At 40.5% G+C, this 17310-nt stretch overlaps 1 protein-coding gene across 1 annotated transcript in view; it reads left to right on the plus strand.

Moving 5' to 3' along the window:
* GUCY2F (guanylate cyclase 2F, retinal) overlaps positions 1 to 17310 on the plus strand; it is a 138217-nt gene that overhangs the window by 42668 nt on the left and 78239 nt on the right. The window contains exon 7 of the mRNA XM_027963150.3: positions 4408 to 4497. Within this exon, the coding sequence (XP_027818951.1) occupies positions 4408 to 4497 (90 nt within the window). The remainder of the gene's footprint in view (positions 1 to 4407; positions 4498 to 17310) is intronic.

Below are 17310 nucleotides of genomic sequence, written 5' to 3' on the forward strand. Positions count from 1 at the left end.
GATGTGCCTGGAGTAGCAGATACCTAATAACAAAGGACAGGCTTCCCTAGGATGTGCCTTTCTAGTCATTGTAATACACTGACACAGAGTCACACTTTGATGGGACGCACGGGTGCATATCCTCTGGAATTGTACAGGAAACTCAGCCCTTATCTCAGACATACACTCAAAGATGTGAAAGGAAAGCCAGCTGAGCAGGCTGCTTGGGAGAAAGAGCTGTGAATGGCAGATGCAAAGAGAACATGTCAGGATCTGTTCTAACAGCCACTGTATAGGGAAGAAGGGTGAGGCTAGCGATAGTGCCACCCTGACACACTCAGAGAGAACCCACTGAACTGTTTCTCCCTCTTCATTCTCTGACTCCTTCTGCCTCTCCACTTCTCCCTGTGTTTTTCTCTTTGTCCCATTTCTGTCTCTCCTTCACACATCCTCCACATCCATCTCTCTTTCCCAGAGCCTTGTTTTCTATCTTCCCACCTTCTAGATCCCATGTAGCTCTCTTTCCACCCCTTTCCTTTCCACAGCCATCTTCTCTCTCTCTCATCACAGAATCAGATCATCAAAGCTGAAAAGGAGCTTAGAAATCATCCAAGTAGTCCAGCTCTGTGGGTGTGGAAACTGAGACTCAGGCCAGTGAGGTGACTACCCTAAGTGTGCATGTCTGCATGCTAAGTCACTTCATTTGTGTCCGACTCTTTGCAACCCCATAGTCTGTGGCCTGCCAGGCTCCTTTGTCCATGGGATTCTCCAGGCTAGAATACTGGAGCGGGTTGCCATGCCCTCCTCCAGGGGACCTTCCTGACCCAGGGATTGAACCTGTGTCTCTTATGTCTCCTGCATTGGTAGGAGGCCACCCTTGAATTTGAGACAAAGCCAGGTGTAGAACCTAGTTCTCTTGGCTCTTAGTTAATACAACATGGCCTTAATGCAAAATTTATGGACTTTAAAAACTTTAGTGGATAGAGTTTGATGTTTCTTCCTCTTAATTAAAAAATGAATGATGAGTGAAGTATTGATATTTTATCATACTTTCTCTCAAAAGAACAAAACAAAACAAATGGTGCATGTGTGGCAAAAATAAAACCTGCCCATATCCTCCCTTTTCCTCATTATTAATAAAGTAGGACACACACAGACTCAATAAAATTTTGCTTATAATATTCGTGAGAAGTCTTTAAATCTTAAAACAAACACACAAAGCCCCCAAACTAAAGAAAGCCCATGGGAAGAAAGAGCAACAAAGTGGGAGATGGAAGACCTTGCTTCTGTTACTACCTAGCCTTCTGACCTTGGGCCAGTCATTTAATCTCTTCAGGCTTTAATTTCTTTAACTATGAAGCTCTCAAATTTGGTGATTTGGCAGGAAAAAAGCTCTGCTTAACTACTTATTAAAACTTAATAAGCAAGAGAGACAGCTAAGCCATGTCTGTAATAGGGCTGATTCCAGGAAGAAGGTAACAGGCACTGGCTATAGGCAGAGTCAGGGCTGCCAGTACTGATGCTCAGGTTGTACACTGCACAAGGGGGCCACATCTAAGAGGGTACTATTCACTAGTAGACATATACTAACTTATATGAGAGTGGTGCATGAGTGAGCAGAGGGATTCTGGTCTCCCAGCCTAGTTCTGGAATGAGGTGGTGGGGCAACTTGCACACGTATCTACATGTATACCAGCATACCTGACTATGCACATAGTCACTGGTAAACAAATATGCACCTGACTTTGTGCTACCTTGACAATACCCCTGGACTTTCTTGAGATTACTGCTTTCTCCTGCCTAATATTTTTATAGACCCGATTTCAGCTTCTCACCAGCGCCTCTACAGCCTGACTCCAAACTTGCAAAGAGGCCTTACCTGGCAGGCAGTGTTTGGTGGTAGCCAGAGTATTGAAGCTGCTGGGGGAGTGTGTTTTCTGGCATCTGGAGGATGTATGAGTCAATGAGAATGTGGTATATGCATAGATACATACAGCTGGGGCTGCTGCCCAACATCACTGAGGTTCCACAGGCTGCAAAGTAATAAATAGTCTCAAGGTGAGGTGAAGTCGCTCAGTCATGTCTGACTCTTTGCAACCCTGTGGACTGTAGCCTACCAGGGTCCTCCATCCGTGGGATTCTCCAGGCAAGAATACTGGAGCAGGTTGCCATTTCCTTCGCTAGGGGATCTTCCCGACCCAGGGATCGAACCCAGGTCTCCCACATTGGAGGCAGACGCTTTAACCTCTGAGCCACCAGGGAAGCCTCACAATTATTATTTTAACTTGAGGAAAGCACCCTTTGCTAGTTAACACAAAGGTGCCGTAGAAGCTAGCAGTGACCATGATGCAAGTAATAGAATGGCAAAGGTGCTGGAAGGCATTAATGACCATCAGTGTTTAACCCACACATGGGCTGAGTTTGTAAACTCTTGTTAGAGTTTATGCTTTCAACTTAAACTTCAGCCTTTGATCCTGGGCAGAGTCCTCTGAAAAGGAGCAGGTAGCTCAGTGGTAAAGAATCCTTCTGCCAATGCAGGAGACACAGAAGACATGGGTTTGATCCCTGGGCCAGGAAGATCCCCTGGAGGAAGAAATGGCACCCCAGACCAGTATTCTTTCCTGGAAGATCCCATGGACAGAGGAGCCTGCTGCTGCTGCTGCTGCTAAGTCCCTTCAGTCGTGTCCGACTCTGTGCCACCCCATAGATAGCCGCCCACCAGGCTCCCCCGTCCCTGGGATTCTCCAGGCAAGAACACTGAGGGCTACAGTCCACGGTGTCACAAAGTGTTGAACAGAACTGAGCGACTGAGCACAAATGCACAAAATACAAAGTCCTCTGAAGGCTAAAGCTTTGAGGTGTCAGGCCCTCATGACTCCCATGACTAAGTGAGTAAGTGTGGGGCCTGAGAATGGGCCTTTGTAACCAGTACCTTTGTTATTTTTTTAAATAAAATACCATTATAATTGTAAGCCATAATGGAAGCATGATTAACCTAACAATATAAAATAATTGCATACAATTTGGGGTGGGGGTTAAGTAGAGCGATGTAGTAAGTGCATACATGCATATGTTTTCATCTGGCCAGCCAGTCTATGTCTTTGTCTAACCAGTTCCTTGGTGACTGTGATGTAGCTGGTATGGGGCCACATACAGGGAGTTGCTAGGCAAGAGACCAGGAATTGGTACTTTCACCATTCTAGTGCAGACAGGCACTATTCCTAGACTACCTTTCTGAACTTTGTGAGCATGAGCCTGATTGGCCTAGTTCTATTCAGCTGCTGAAGGCCCCTGAAAGCAAGTTCCTAGTTAAAGGGTTTTGAGTTCCTTGGCTAGAAGGTGCCCTCTGACACACAGTAGAGGCAAGTAACTCAGATGCCCGCAGCTCCTGTTATTAGCCTTCGCCTCTGGCTCATCTCCAGATGCAGTGCCACAGCTGGATATATTCCTTAATAAGAGACTGGCTACACTCTCTTATTCTTGGAATTTGACTGTATAGAGCTCTCTGCTTTATTATCTCTACTTGATGACAAATTGGTGCAGCCTGAAATGGAATCTCTAGGCTATATAGGTAATAGATGTGAAAGCACTTGGAAGAGGAAAGAGCGCTGTGCAAATGTCAGGCATTATTATTATTACAGAGAAAAAGATATCTATATATGTATTGCTTCTTTTCAAATTTAGGTTGGACAGAAACTAAATAGGGCTTGGTAACTGATGAATCCTCGAGGCTGTGCATGTAGGAGAAAATTATCTAGCAGGCACCTGTGTTAAAGTGAAGACAATAAAATAACTGTTGTTTTTGCTTGACAGGCAGCCTTAGAAAATCACTGTTTTGTGCTTAAAAATTCAGAAATAGACTTCTGAAAGAGTCTAGATTACTCATATTACTGTGGTCGTACACTTGTACATCCAGGTGAAAAATGTTTAATTGGTGTTGAAGCCAATTGGTTTATGATTAAAGCATAAAAGGCCCCCAAATGGCCTGTCCCATGAGAGAAAAATGGATCAAAGTAAATGCAGGCAACATTTGCTGCACTGCATCTCCTGCCCTACATCTCTCACCACAGACGCCTCGAGGCAGTCAGAATTGCACCACTAACCATATCCATTCATCGCGGGAAACCTGGTGCTACATCACTTAGCCATGAATGAGCAAAATGACCCAGCACTTCCTGCAGTGAATTCAGGCTGTTGTAGCATTCCTTTTCTGGGGTCTGCATTCCTGCAATTGTTTCCTTGTCTTTAATTAACTGGAATTTTAAACGTAACTTCTCTGTATGACATCCTTTTTAGCTTGGAACACAGAATATCCATGGGGTGGAGGGTGAGAAAGAGGAACAGAGCTTGTGTGTGTTGATGGTCTAACTATAAACTCTTAGTGTTGGCAACTAAGGCTCCTCAACACTCTTTATCTTTTCTTTCTAGGGTGATTGGGTATGGCTGAAAAAATTCCCCTCTGGAAATTTCGGAGACATTAAATCCGTCGAATCGAGTGCAAGTGACATATTTGAAATGGTATGAAAAACACTCTCTTAAACATATTCCGCTGAAACCAATCATCTCTCCAAAGTAACAAATACCAACTGTTAGGAAGATCTTTTAACAAATCAGTACAGGGAAACTACAGGGAGGTGACTGACTTGTTATGACAATATGATGGAATGGCAAAAGTATGGGCTCCAGAGTCAAAAAGATGTGAAGGATTCAATCCCAGCTCTGCCACTTAAGAGGTATATTAACTTGAGCAAATCACCTAAACACTGAGCTTTACTTTCCTTAGTTGTGAAAGGAGTATATTAATGTCTGCTTCCCAGGGTTAAGATGATACATATATAGTGTCTTGCACATTTCCTGACATACAGCTTCTTTGTAAAATGGTAGCTATTATGATTATTATTAAGTACATATCCCATAATCTTTCATAATCTCTAGCTGCTATACCTAGAAAAGTCATCTGGTAATTTCTATTTGTATAAGACAAATGGTGACTTCCCAATCCCACCAATTATATTCAGAAAGTCCTTGGATGGGTTGTTTAAAGAAGCAGCCTATAGATGAGGCAGAGATGATGATGCTCCCTCTCAAACCATTTAAGATCAGCTCCTTGAACTTTGAGTTCATAAAAGATTTGTGGAGACCGTCTGGTTCCATCAGACTCATGAAAATGGGATTCCTAGAAGATAATGATGGATTCCTTCACATTTCTGAATCAGGCAAGTTCAAATCAATCCAATAGGTTTGAATGAGGCACATGCTATATTCAGAACTAGTGAGAAAACAAAGGACATGGGGACATGGAAGAGGTGTGGCCTATGGGAGACCAGCTATGACCCATGGATCCCAATGAGATGTTATGATTTGGTGTTTCCCTTACATGTAGTTGTTTTTTAAGAAATTATTCATTTTTCACTGTTCTGGGTCTTTGTTGCTGCTTGGGCTTTTCTCTAGTTGTGACAAGTAGGGGCTACTCTCTAGTTGCAATGCTCAGGCTTCTCATTACAGTGGCTTCTCCCGTCATGGAGTATGGACTCTAGGGTATGCTGGCTTTAATACTTGTGGCTTGTGGGCTCTACAGCACAGGCGCAATAGTTGTGGTGTATGGGCTTAGCTGCTCCTCAGCATGTGGGATCTTCTGGGATCAGGGATCGAAACTGTGTCTCCTGCATTGGCAGGTGGATTCTTTACCACTGAGCCACCAGGGAAGCCCTGCATGTGGTTCTGATGCCTGGAGCTGAAGGAAAAATAATGAGGATGAATCCAGAAGGGAGACCAAGATCAGAGCTAGAATAGGAAGTTGCACACTGGCTTGATGATCTGGAATGCCAAACAAAGAGCTAGATCCAAAGTATGGAGCCAAAACAGCCAGACCTAGGGGAACTACTATGCTAGAAATGTGGAAATAAGAAGGTCCAAGGTAGAGTGCATCCATGGTATCTTTTTTGGGTAATTTAAAATTTTGATATAATTTCAAACTTACAGAGAAGCTACAAAAATAATTCAAGGAACTCCTGTGCACCCCACCCAGGTTGTTTATATTTTGCCTAGTGCTTTTGATTCTCTGTTTATAAATTTATGTACAGTTGGCCTTCAGAATCCACAGGTTCCACTACCCCAATTTAACCAACCTTGAACTGATTGAATATGCAGGTGTAAAACACAAGGATATGGAGGGTCCACCATACTATTTTATATAAGGGACTTCAACATCCATGGGTTTTGGTATCATCACAGGTCCTGGAATCAATCCCCAGTGGATACTGAGGGATGACTATATATTCTTTTTTTCTGAACCATTTGAGTGTGAGGTGTAGACATCACACCCTTTTACCTCTAAATACGTCAGTGTTTATTTCCTGAAAACAAAGACATGCTTATTTGGATGTGCATGATATTAATTGTGATCACTTGGTTTAGGTGGTGTCTATCAGATTTCGCCACTGTAAGGCTACTGTTATTTTTCTCCATTGTAATTAATACTTTGAGTCTGTATAAATGTCCTATTTTTCATCAAATTTTTACTACTAATTTTATCATCCATTAATGACCCTCTCACTCTAGCATTCTTTCTATGTTTATTTGTTGGGATTGTACAGTAAGAAAGAGCCTTACCTTCTTTACCATTTATTCATACATTTATATCAGTGGTTTTAGTTTCATTCAGTCTATCTATATATCTATGTATATATCGATATATCTATTATATCTAATACCTTGCATTATAAATGAATGCCACGGAGTTCATTCTTTTCTTTTCCTTTTCATATTTGTAACTCCTTTATCCAACAGTTAGAAAACTGGCTCCTATTATCCTTCAGTTCAGTTCAGTTGCTCAGTCTTGTCTGACTCTTTGTGACCTCATGAGTTGCAGCATGCTAGGCTTCCCTGTCCATCACCAGCTCCCGGAATTCAATCAAACTCACGTCCATCGAGTCAGTGATGCCATCCAGCCATCTCATCCTCTGTCATCCCCTTCTCCTCCTGCCCCCAATCCCTTCCAGCATCAGAGTCTTTTCCAATGAGTCAACTCTTCGCATGAGGTGGCCAAAGTACTGGACTTTCAGCTGTAGCATCACTCCTTCCAAAGAACACCCTGGGCTGATCTCCTTCAGAATGGACTGGTTGGATCTCCTTGCAGTCCAAAGGACTCTCAAGAGTCTTCTCCAACACCACAGTTCAAAAGCATCAATTCTTTAGTGCTCAGCTTTCTTCACAGTCCAACTCTCACATCCGTACATGACCACTGGAAAAAGCATAGCCTTGACTAGATGGACCTTTGTTCTCAAAGTAATGTCTCTGCTTTTGAATATGCTATCTAGGTCGGTCATAACTTTTCTTCCAAGGAGTAAGTATCTTTTAATTTCATGGCTGCAGTCACCATCTGCAGTGATTTTGGAGCCCCCCAAAATAAAGTCTGACACTGTTTCCCATCTATTTCCCATGAAGTGATGGGACTGGATGCCATGATCTTCATTTTCTGAATGTTGAGCTTTAAGCCAACTTTTTCACACTCCTCTTTCACTCTCATCAAGAGGCTTTTTAGCTCCTCTTCACTTTCTGCCATAAGGGTGGTGTCATCTGCATATCTGAGGTTATTGATATTTCTCCCAGCAATCTTGATTCCAGCTTGGGCTTCTTCCAGCCCTGCGTTTCTCATGATGTACTCTGCATATAAGTTAAATAAGCCGGGTGACAGTATACAGCCTTGACGTCCTCCTTTTCCTATTTGGAACCAGTCTGTTGTTCTGACTGTTCTGACCAGTCTGACCAGTTCTGACTGTTGCTTCCTGACCTGCATACAGGTTTCTCAAGAGGCAGGTCAGGTGGTCTGGTATTCCCATGTCTTTCAGGATTTTCCACAGTTTATTGTGATCCACACAGTCAAAGGCTTTGGCATAATCAATAAAGCAGAAATAGATGTTTTCTGGAACTCTCTTGCTTTTTCCATGATCCAATGGATGTTGGCAATTTGATCTCTTGTTCCTCTGACTTTTCTAAAACCAGCTTGAACATCTGGAAGTTCACGGTTCACGTATTGCGGAAGCCTGGCTTGGAGAATTTTGAGCATTACTTTACTAGCATGTGAGATGAGTGCGATTGTGTGGTAGTTTGAGCATTCTTTGGCATCGCCTTTCTTTGAGATTGGAATGAAAGCTGACCTTTTCCAGTCCTGTGGCCACTGCTGAGTTTTCCAAATTTGCTGGCATATTGAGTGCAGCACTTTCACAGCATCATCTTTCAGGGTTTGAAACACCTCAGTTATCCTTATGACATCTTTTTGTGCTCCCTTACTGACTTGTGTTGCCATGTCAGTGCAGGTATTAACTCAGTCCTAGAGAAGGCAATGGCACCCCACTCCAGTATACTTGCCTGGGAAATTCCATGGGCAGAGGAGCCTGGTAGGCTGCAGTCTATGAGGTCGCTAAGAGTCAGACACGACTGTGCGACTTCCCCTTCTCTTTTTCCCTTTCGTGCACTGGAGAAGGAAATGGCAACCCACTCCAGTGTTCTTGCCTGGAGAATCCCAGGGACAGGGGAGCCTGGTGTGCTGCCATCTATGAGGTCGCACAGAGTTGGAAATGACTGAAATGACTTAGCAGCAGCAGCAGGGTGTATTTAACTTATATGCAGAGTACATCATGAGAAACACTGGGCTGGAAGAAGCACAAGCTGGAATCAAGATTGCTGGGAAAATTATCAATAAACTCAGATTGCAGATGACATCACCCTTATGGCAGAAAGTGGAGAGGAACTAAAAGCCTCTTGATGAAAGTGAAAGAGGAGTGTGAAAAAGTTGGCTTAAAGCTCAACATTTAGAAAATGAAGATCATGGCATCTGGTCCCATCACTTCATGGGAAATAGATGGGGAAACAGTGGAAACAGTGTCAGACTTTATTTTTGGGGCTCCAAAATCACTGCAGATGGTGACTGCAGCCATGAAATTAAAAGACACTTACTCCTTGGAAGAAAAGTTATGACCAACCTAGACAGCATATTCAAAAGCAGAGACATTACTTTGAGAACAAAGGTCCATCTAGTCAAGGCTATGCTTTTTCCTGTGGTCATGTATGGATGTGAGAGTTGGACTGTGAAGAAGGCTGAACACCGAAGAATTGATGCTTTTGAACTGTGGTGTTGGAGAAGACTCTTGAGAGTCCCTTGGACTGCAAGGAGTTCCAATCAGTCCATTCTGAAGGAGATCAACCCTGGGTGTTCTTTGGAAGGAATGATGCTACAGCTGAAAGTCCAGTACTTTGGTCACCTCATGTGAAGAGTTGACTCATTGGAAAAGACTCTGATGCTGGAAGGGATTGGGGGCAGGAGGAGAAGGGGACGACAGAGGATGAGATAGATGGATGGCATCACGGACTCGATGGACGTGAGTTTGAGTGAACTCCGGGAGTTGGTGATGGACAGGGAGGCCTGGCGTGCAGCGATTCATGGAGTCGCAAAGAGTTGGAGACGACTGAGCGACTGAACTGAACTGAGGGTGCAGAACAGTTTTTCAGAATTTACCTTGTAAAAAGTCTTAATTCCTTTCTAGTACTTCTATGTGGAGAAGGAAATGGCAACCCACTCCAGTATTTTTGCCTGGAGAATCCCGTGGATGGAGGAGCCTGGTGGGCTGCCATCTATGGGGTCGCATGCATGCATTGGAGGAGTAAATGGCAACCCACTCCAATATTCTTGCCTGGAGAATCCCAGGGATGGAGGAGTCTGGTGGGCTGCCGTCTATGGGGTCGCACGGAGTTGGAGATGACTGAAGTGACTTAAGAGCAGCAGCAGTACTTCTGTGAAACAGGAAGGTGTTCTGATGATGCTATCACTGTGAGTCCAACACTGCTTTGACTACTTCTATGCTTTCATGACCTTGAAATGTTGAGGTCTGGGTACCAGGCGCCAGACTGGAAGACACATCTTGGTGAGCCAGCTACAGAAGGGAGTCCTATACAGTCAGATCGATGTTCCTGAAAGAGAAATAGCTGGAGTCAGAAGCCAAAGGACTGATGACTTCCAACATCTTTTAGGGTCCCAACTTCTGCAAAGGTGTATGTAGGAAAATCAAGCCCTATCTGTCTCTCAGTCTCATGTTCTTTCCCATTATGTAGAACTGAGCAGCATACTCCCTGTATCATCTAATACCCTGGCTACTTAGTTCCTTGCCTTAGTTCCAGAGATTACATCTCTGATCATCTTCTCTTCCATTTCACTTTAGCCACCCACTGCTATCATTATACCTTGGGCTTTGTTGTTATCTATAATTGCTACTGAAAATGCTTTGCTTCCAAAATCATAGATTCAAACATCACACTCTCTGACTATAGCCTTCTCTTCTTTGAACTGTACCTATACTTTCGTTGGGTCTTCCAGACCTCTACTGTCACCCACCGCATAAGCCCTTCTTTCATCTTCTTCCAGGTCCACCTTAGATTACATAATTGATCATTTGAAAACATTATATCTGTCTTTTTGGTCAGGTAAATTTGTAAAACTCATATTCTGGATGACCCTAACTCTTGACTTTCTTTGTGCCTACACTTGAACAACCAAGCATTATGGCAGAAAGTCATGCAAAGTATATTGTTTCCACTATAAATTCATGTCTCTCATCTTAAAATGCACCTTAACATTGTCCTTTAAGTCCATTACGGTACTTCATTGGTTTCTACAACCCATCTTTCAAAGCTTCTCCATTTTCCTTAAACCTCCTGTGTTCCTCTCTTCCTTTATTTTTACTGTTATCATCCTGGTCCAAGCCCCCTTCATCACCCACTAGAGCTACTGCTACTGTCTTTCTTTTTAAAGAGAGAATTTTGGGGGAACAGTTTTAGGTTCACAACAAAACTGAGCAGAGTAGAGAGAGTTTCTATCACCCCTGCCCCCACTCATGTACACAGCCTCCCACACTATTCAACATCCTGAACCAGAATGGTACATTTATTATAACCCATGAGCATGCATTGACACATCATTGTCACTCCAAGTCCATAGCTTACATTAGGGTTCATATAAGGTAGTATATCCTGTGAGTTTTGACAAATGCATAATGACATATCTACCATTATATTGACAGTAACATGTAGGATAGTTTCAGTGCCCTAAAAATCCTCTATGTTCTGTCTATTCACATCTTTCTCCCCCTAACCACTGGCAGTTTTTTTTTAATGCTATGCACATCCATTTTCACCACTGGTGATATCTTTTCTCCACACTGCAGTCTGAATCAAAATCGAACCTGATTTTGTTAGTTCTCTGTTTAAATCTCTTTAAATATATTCCTATGGTTCTTCTTTTTGTGTGGAGATTTTAAATTACAGGTTCAATTTCTTGAATAGATATTGGACTATTCAAACTTTCTATTTCTTCCCGTACCTGTTTTAGTAAGTTACAGCTTACAAGGAAGCTGTCCATTTCATATATTTTGTCAATTTTACTGGCATAAAATTGTATATAATATGCTTATCCAATCTTTTAAATAGCTTTAGGATCTGTAGGGATGCTCCCATTTTCATTTCTGATACTGTTAATTTGTATTTTCTCTTTCTTGATCAGTTTTGCTAGAAGATTATCAATTTTATTAATCTTTCCCAGAAATAAACTTGGCTTTGTTGATTTTTCTCTTTTGTATGTCTGCTTTCTATTTCATTGATTTGTATTCTGATTATTTCTTTCCCTTAGTTTCTTTGTTTTTTATTTGTTGTTTTTTTCTAAATTTTTTTTTTTGAGCTGGAAGTTTTTATAATTGATTCTTAATTTCTAATACAGTCACTTAAAGCTAGAAATTTCCATTTAAGTACTGCTTCAGCTACATCCTAGAAGTGTTTCTTTTTAAAGATGTTTATTATGGAAAATAACAAACACATACAAAGTAAACAGATTAACTAAACTCCATATGCCCAGCACCCAACTTCAACAATTATCAACACTACAATTATTGTTTCATCTATACCTCCACTCACTTCCCATATCTCTTACTTGGTTATTATTATTGTTTTTATTTTTTAGTTCTGTATCTTTGAGGTAAAATTACATACATTGAAATGCTCATATCATAGATATATAATTTTGATGAAAGGATATGCCCATATAATCTAGACTTCTGTTATGATATAGAATAGGGCCCCTGGCCTGTTTTTTACATCCTGGGAGCTAAGAATGTGTTTTACATTTTTTAAGGGTTGTAAAAAATGAAAACAAAGATTATTGCAGCAGAAATCATATATAATCTGCAAAGCATAAAATATTTACTGTATTTACATTGACAGAAGAAGATCACTGACCTCTGATAGAAAACATTTCTTTTTCTCAAGAAAGTTCCCTTGTGTTCATCAATAAATTATTTCATGCTCCCTCCCACGCTTGCCATACCACAAAGGAAACCACTGTTCTGGGTTTTTGGCCTATCTTGAATTAATTTTGCTTATCCTATAACCTTATGTAAGTGGAATCATACAGCATACTAACTGATTCATTCATGTTATATGTATAAATAGCTTGTTCTCATCATTGCTGAGTAGTAGTCAATTGTATGAATATAACACAATGTATGTGTTTTTCCTGCTGCTACTGCTACTGCTAAGTCACTTCAGTTGTGTCCGACTCTGTGCGACCCCATAGACGGCAGCCCACCAGGCTCCTCTGTCCATGGGATTTTCCAGGCAATAGTACTGGAGTGGGGTGCCATTGCCTTCTCCATGTATTTTTCCTACTAATGGGCATTTAGGCTGGTTCCAATTTGGGCTATTGTGAATAAAACTGATATGAATGTGCTTTTGATAAGTCTTTTTATGGACACACATTTTAATTTCTCTTGGGTAAATACCTAGGAGTGGAATTTCTATGTTAAAATATGTGTGTGTGTGCTAAGTTGCTTCAGTCGTGTCTGACTCTGTGACCCTATGAACGGTAAACTGCCAGGCTCCTCTGTCCATGGGATTCTCTAGGCAAGAATAATGGAGTGGGTTGCCGTGCCCTCCTCTAGGGATGTTATAATATAGTACATGTTTAACTTTATAAGGCACTATCAAACCTTTACTATTTTCATTTCTTTCACACAAGTTATGAGAGCTCCCTTTTACTCTACCTCATCACCAGTGTTTCATATTGTCAGTTTATCTGGTTTTAGGCATAATTGGTTTCTATGGGTATCTCATTGTGATTTTCAAAATTTTTATTTTAATTAGATAGAAACAACAAAAATTACCATCTCTAGGTGTTAAGTATATTCACATTATTTTACAACAGATCATCACAGCTTTACATCTTGTAAAACTGAAACTCTGTACCCACTAAACAAAACTTTTCTTTTCCCCACTCACCCTCAATACCTGGTAGCCACCAGTCTATGTTCTGTCTCTATGAATATGACTACTTTAGATGCTATACAGAAGCAGAATCATACAGTAGTTGTCTTTGTGTCACTGGCTTATTTCACTCCCTGTAATGTCTCATTGCATGAAATGTTCCCTTGGTATCTCTAATTTTCTTGAAGAGATCTCTAGTCTTTCCCATTTTGTTGTTTTCCTCTATTTCTTTGCACTGATTGCTGAAGAAGGCTTTCTTATCTCTTCTTGCTATTCTTTGGAAGTCTGCATTCAGATGCTTATATCTTTCCTTTTCTCCTTTGCTTTTCGCCTCTCTTCTTTACACAGCTATTTGTAAGGCCTCCTCAGACAGCCATTTTGCTTTTTTGCATTTCTTTTCCATGGGGATGGTCTTGATCCCTGTCTCCTGTACAATGTCACGAACCTCATTCCGTAGTTCATCAGGCACTCTATCTATCAGATCCAGACCCTTAAATCTATTTCTCACTTCCACTGTATAATCATAAGGGATTTGATTTAGGTCATACCTGAATGGTCTAGCGGTTTTCCCTGCTTTCTTCAATTTGAGTCTGAATTTGGCAATAAGGAGTTCATGATCTAAGCCACAGTCAGCTCCTGGTCTTGTTTTTGTTGACTCTATAGAGCTTCCACCTCTTTGGCTACAGAGAATGTAATCAGTCTGATTTTGGTGTTGACCATCTGGTGATGTCCATGTGTAGAGTTTTCTCTTGTGTTGTTGGAAGAGGGTGTTTGCTATGACCAGTGCATTTTCTTGGCAAAACTCTATTAGTCTTTGCCCTGCTTCATTCTGCATTCCAAGGCCAAATTTGCCTGTTATTCCAGGTGTTTCTTGACTTCCTACTTTAGCATTCCAGTCCCCTGTAATGAAAAGGACATCTTTTTTGGGTATTAGTTCTAAAAGGTCTTGTAGAGAGTTCCAGAAAAACATCTATTTCTGCTTTATTGACTATGCCAAAGCCTTTGACTGTGTGGATCACAATAAACTATGGAAAATTCTGAAAGAGATGGGAATACAAGACCACCTAACCTGCCTCTTGATAAATCTGTATGCAGGTCAGGAAGCAACAGTTAGAACTGGACATGGAACAACAGACTGGTTCCAAATAGGAAAAGGAGTACGTCAAGGCTGTATATTGTCACCCTGCTTATTTAACTTATATGCAGAGTACATCATGAGAAACACTGGGCTGGAAGAAACACAAGCTGGAATCAAGATTGCTGGGAGAAATATCAATAACTTCAGATATGCAGATGACACCACCCTTATGGCAGAAAGTGAAGAGGAACTAAAAAGCCTCTTGATGAAAGTGAAAGAGGAGAATGAAAAAGTTGGCTTAAAGCTCAACATTCAGAAAACAAAGATCATGGCATCTGGTCCCATCACTTCATGGGAAATAGATGGAGAAACAGTGGAAACAGTGTCAGACTTTATTTTTTTGAGCTCCAAAATCACTGCAGATGGTGATTGCAGCCATGAAATTAAAAGACGCTTACTCTTTGGGAGAAAAGTTATGACCAACCTAGATAGTATATTCAAAGGCAGAGACATACTTTGCCGACTAAGGTCCGTCTACTCAAGGCTATGGTTTTTCCTGTGGTCATGTATGGATGTGAGAGTTGGACTGTGAAGAAGGCTGAACACCGAAGAATTGATGCTTTTGAACTGTGGTGTTGGAGAAGACTCTTGAGAGTCCCTTGGCCTGCAAGGAGATCCAAGCAGTCTATTCTGAAGGAGATCAACCCTGGGATTTCTTTGGAAGGAATGATGCTAAAGCTGAAGCTCCAGTACTTTGGCCACCTCATGTGAAGAGTTGACTCATTAGAAAAGACTCTGATGCTGGGAAGGATTGGGGGCAGGAGGAGAAGGGGACGACAGAGGATGAGATGGCTGGACGGCATCACGGACTCGATGAACGTGAGTCTGAGTGAACTCCAGGAGATAGTGATGGACAGGGAGGCCTGGTGTGCTGTGATTCATGGGGTCGCAAAGAGTTGGACACGACTGAGCGACTGAACTGAATGTCTCATTGTGTTTTGAAAATACATTTTTTGTTGTTGTTCAGTTGCTAAAGTGTGTCCGACTCTGTGACTCCATGAACTGCAGCACGCCAGGCTTTTCTGTTCTCCACTATCTCCTGGAGTTTGCTCAAATTCATGTCCATTGAGTCGGTTGGTGATACCATCTAACAGTCTCATCCTCTGCTGTCCCCTTCTCCTTTTGCCTTCAATTTTTCCCAGCATCAGGGTCTTTTCCAATATATTTTTTATTTAGGAATAATTAGATGGTCTGTACAATGAATTTTGATAACTGCATTTATCTATGTAACCATTCCTCAAAACAAGATACAGAATATGTTCATCACCCCAGAAAATCCCCTGCTTCCCTTATCAGTCAATTTTTTTTATCCCGGAGGCAACAATTTTTCTGATATCTATCACCATGAATTAGTGTTTTATTTCTGTTGTTGAATTTCATGTAAATGAAATGATAGAGTGTACACTCCTTTTTTCTCTCAATATAGCACGTTTTAAGATAAATGCATGTTTTTACATGTATCGGTATCAGTTCATTAAAAAAATGCTGAGTAGTATATAATTTTATGAATATATCACAGTTTGTTTATAATTTTCTTGTTGATGAAAATTTGGCTTGTTTCTCGTTTTTTTGGCATTATGATTAAGGCAACCACATATATTTGTTTAATTATGAAAAACACATTATGTAAATTTTACCATCTTAACAATTTTTAAATGTACAGTTTGGCAGTGTTAAATATACTCGAATTGCTGTGAAACACATCTCTAGAACTTTTTCATCTTGCAAACATAAAACTCTGTTCCCATTATATAGCAACTCACCTTTTTCCCCTCTTTGTATTTCTGGATAGCCATTATTCTACTTTCTATTTCCATGGATTTGACTACTTTAGACACCTTATATAAGTGGAATAATATGGTATTTGTCTTTCTGTGACTGGTGTATTTCACTTAGCATAATGTCTTCAAGATTCGTCCATGTGGTAGCGTGTGAATAGTTTTCTTTTTAAAGGCTGAATAATATTCCATTTTATGTTATTCATTCATTTCTTGATGGACATTTGGGTTGCTATGAATATGTATATGCAAATATCTCTCTGAAATCCTCCTTTCAATTCTTTGTATACATACCAGGGAGTGGAATTTCTGGATCATATTGTAGTTCTAATTTTAATTTTTTGAGTAACCTCCATACTGTTTTCCATAGCAGTTGCACCATTTTACAATCCTACCAACAGTGCACATGAGTTCTAATTTCTCTACATCCTTGCTGACACTTATTAACTATTTTTTAAAAATTGTATAGTAGCCATCCTAGTGGGTGGGAGATGATACTGCATTTTAATTTAGATTTGCATTTTTCTGATGATTAGTGTGTTGGGTTGTCTTTTCATAAGCAACTATAAACATTTCTGCACAAGTATTTTTGTGAACATATATTTTCACTTCTCTTGGGTAAATACTTAATAGTCTGAGTCATAGAGTAGATGTAAGTATAACTTACATGAAATGCACAAACAGTTCTCCAAATTGGTTATAAAATTTTACTTTCCTGTTAGAAATGTGCAAATGTTCCAGTTGCTTTAAATTCTCAGTAACATTTGTCTTTTTGATACAGATTTCTGATACTGCAAAACTTTCCAGCGTGTAGAGAATGTTTTATTGTTGTGATTTTAATTTGCATTTTCATGATAACTAAAGTTATTGAGCACCTTTTCAAGTGCTTATAATTCATTTCTATATCTTCTTTTGTTACTTGTCTTTTTATGTTTTTGCCCATTTTTAAAAAATTGAGAGTTTTGTCTTTTAATTGTTGACATGCAGATATTCTTTTATATATCCTGCTTTTGGTCAGATATATGTTTTACAATATTTTTTCTCAATCTGCGACCTGTTTATTTAATGGTATCTTTTGATGAGCAAACTTTAATTTTGAGGAAATCCAAT

Source organism: Ovis aries, chromosome X (genome assembly GCF_016772045.2).
Source record: "Ovis aries strain OAR_USU_Benz2616 breed Rambouillet chromosome X, ARS-UI_Ramb_v3.0, whole genome shotgun sequence".
NCBI lineage: Eukaryota > Metazoa > Chordata > Mammalia > Artiodactyla > Bovidae > Ovis > Ovis aries.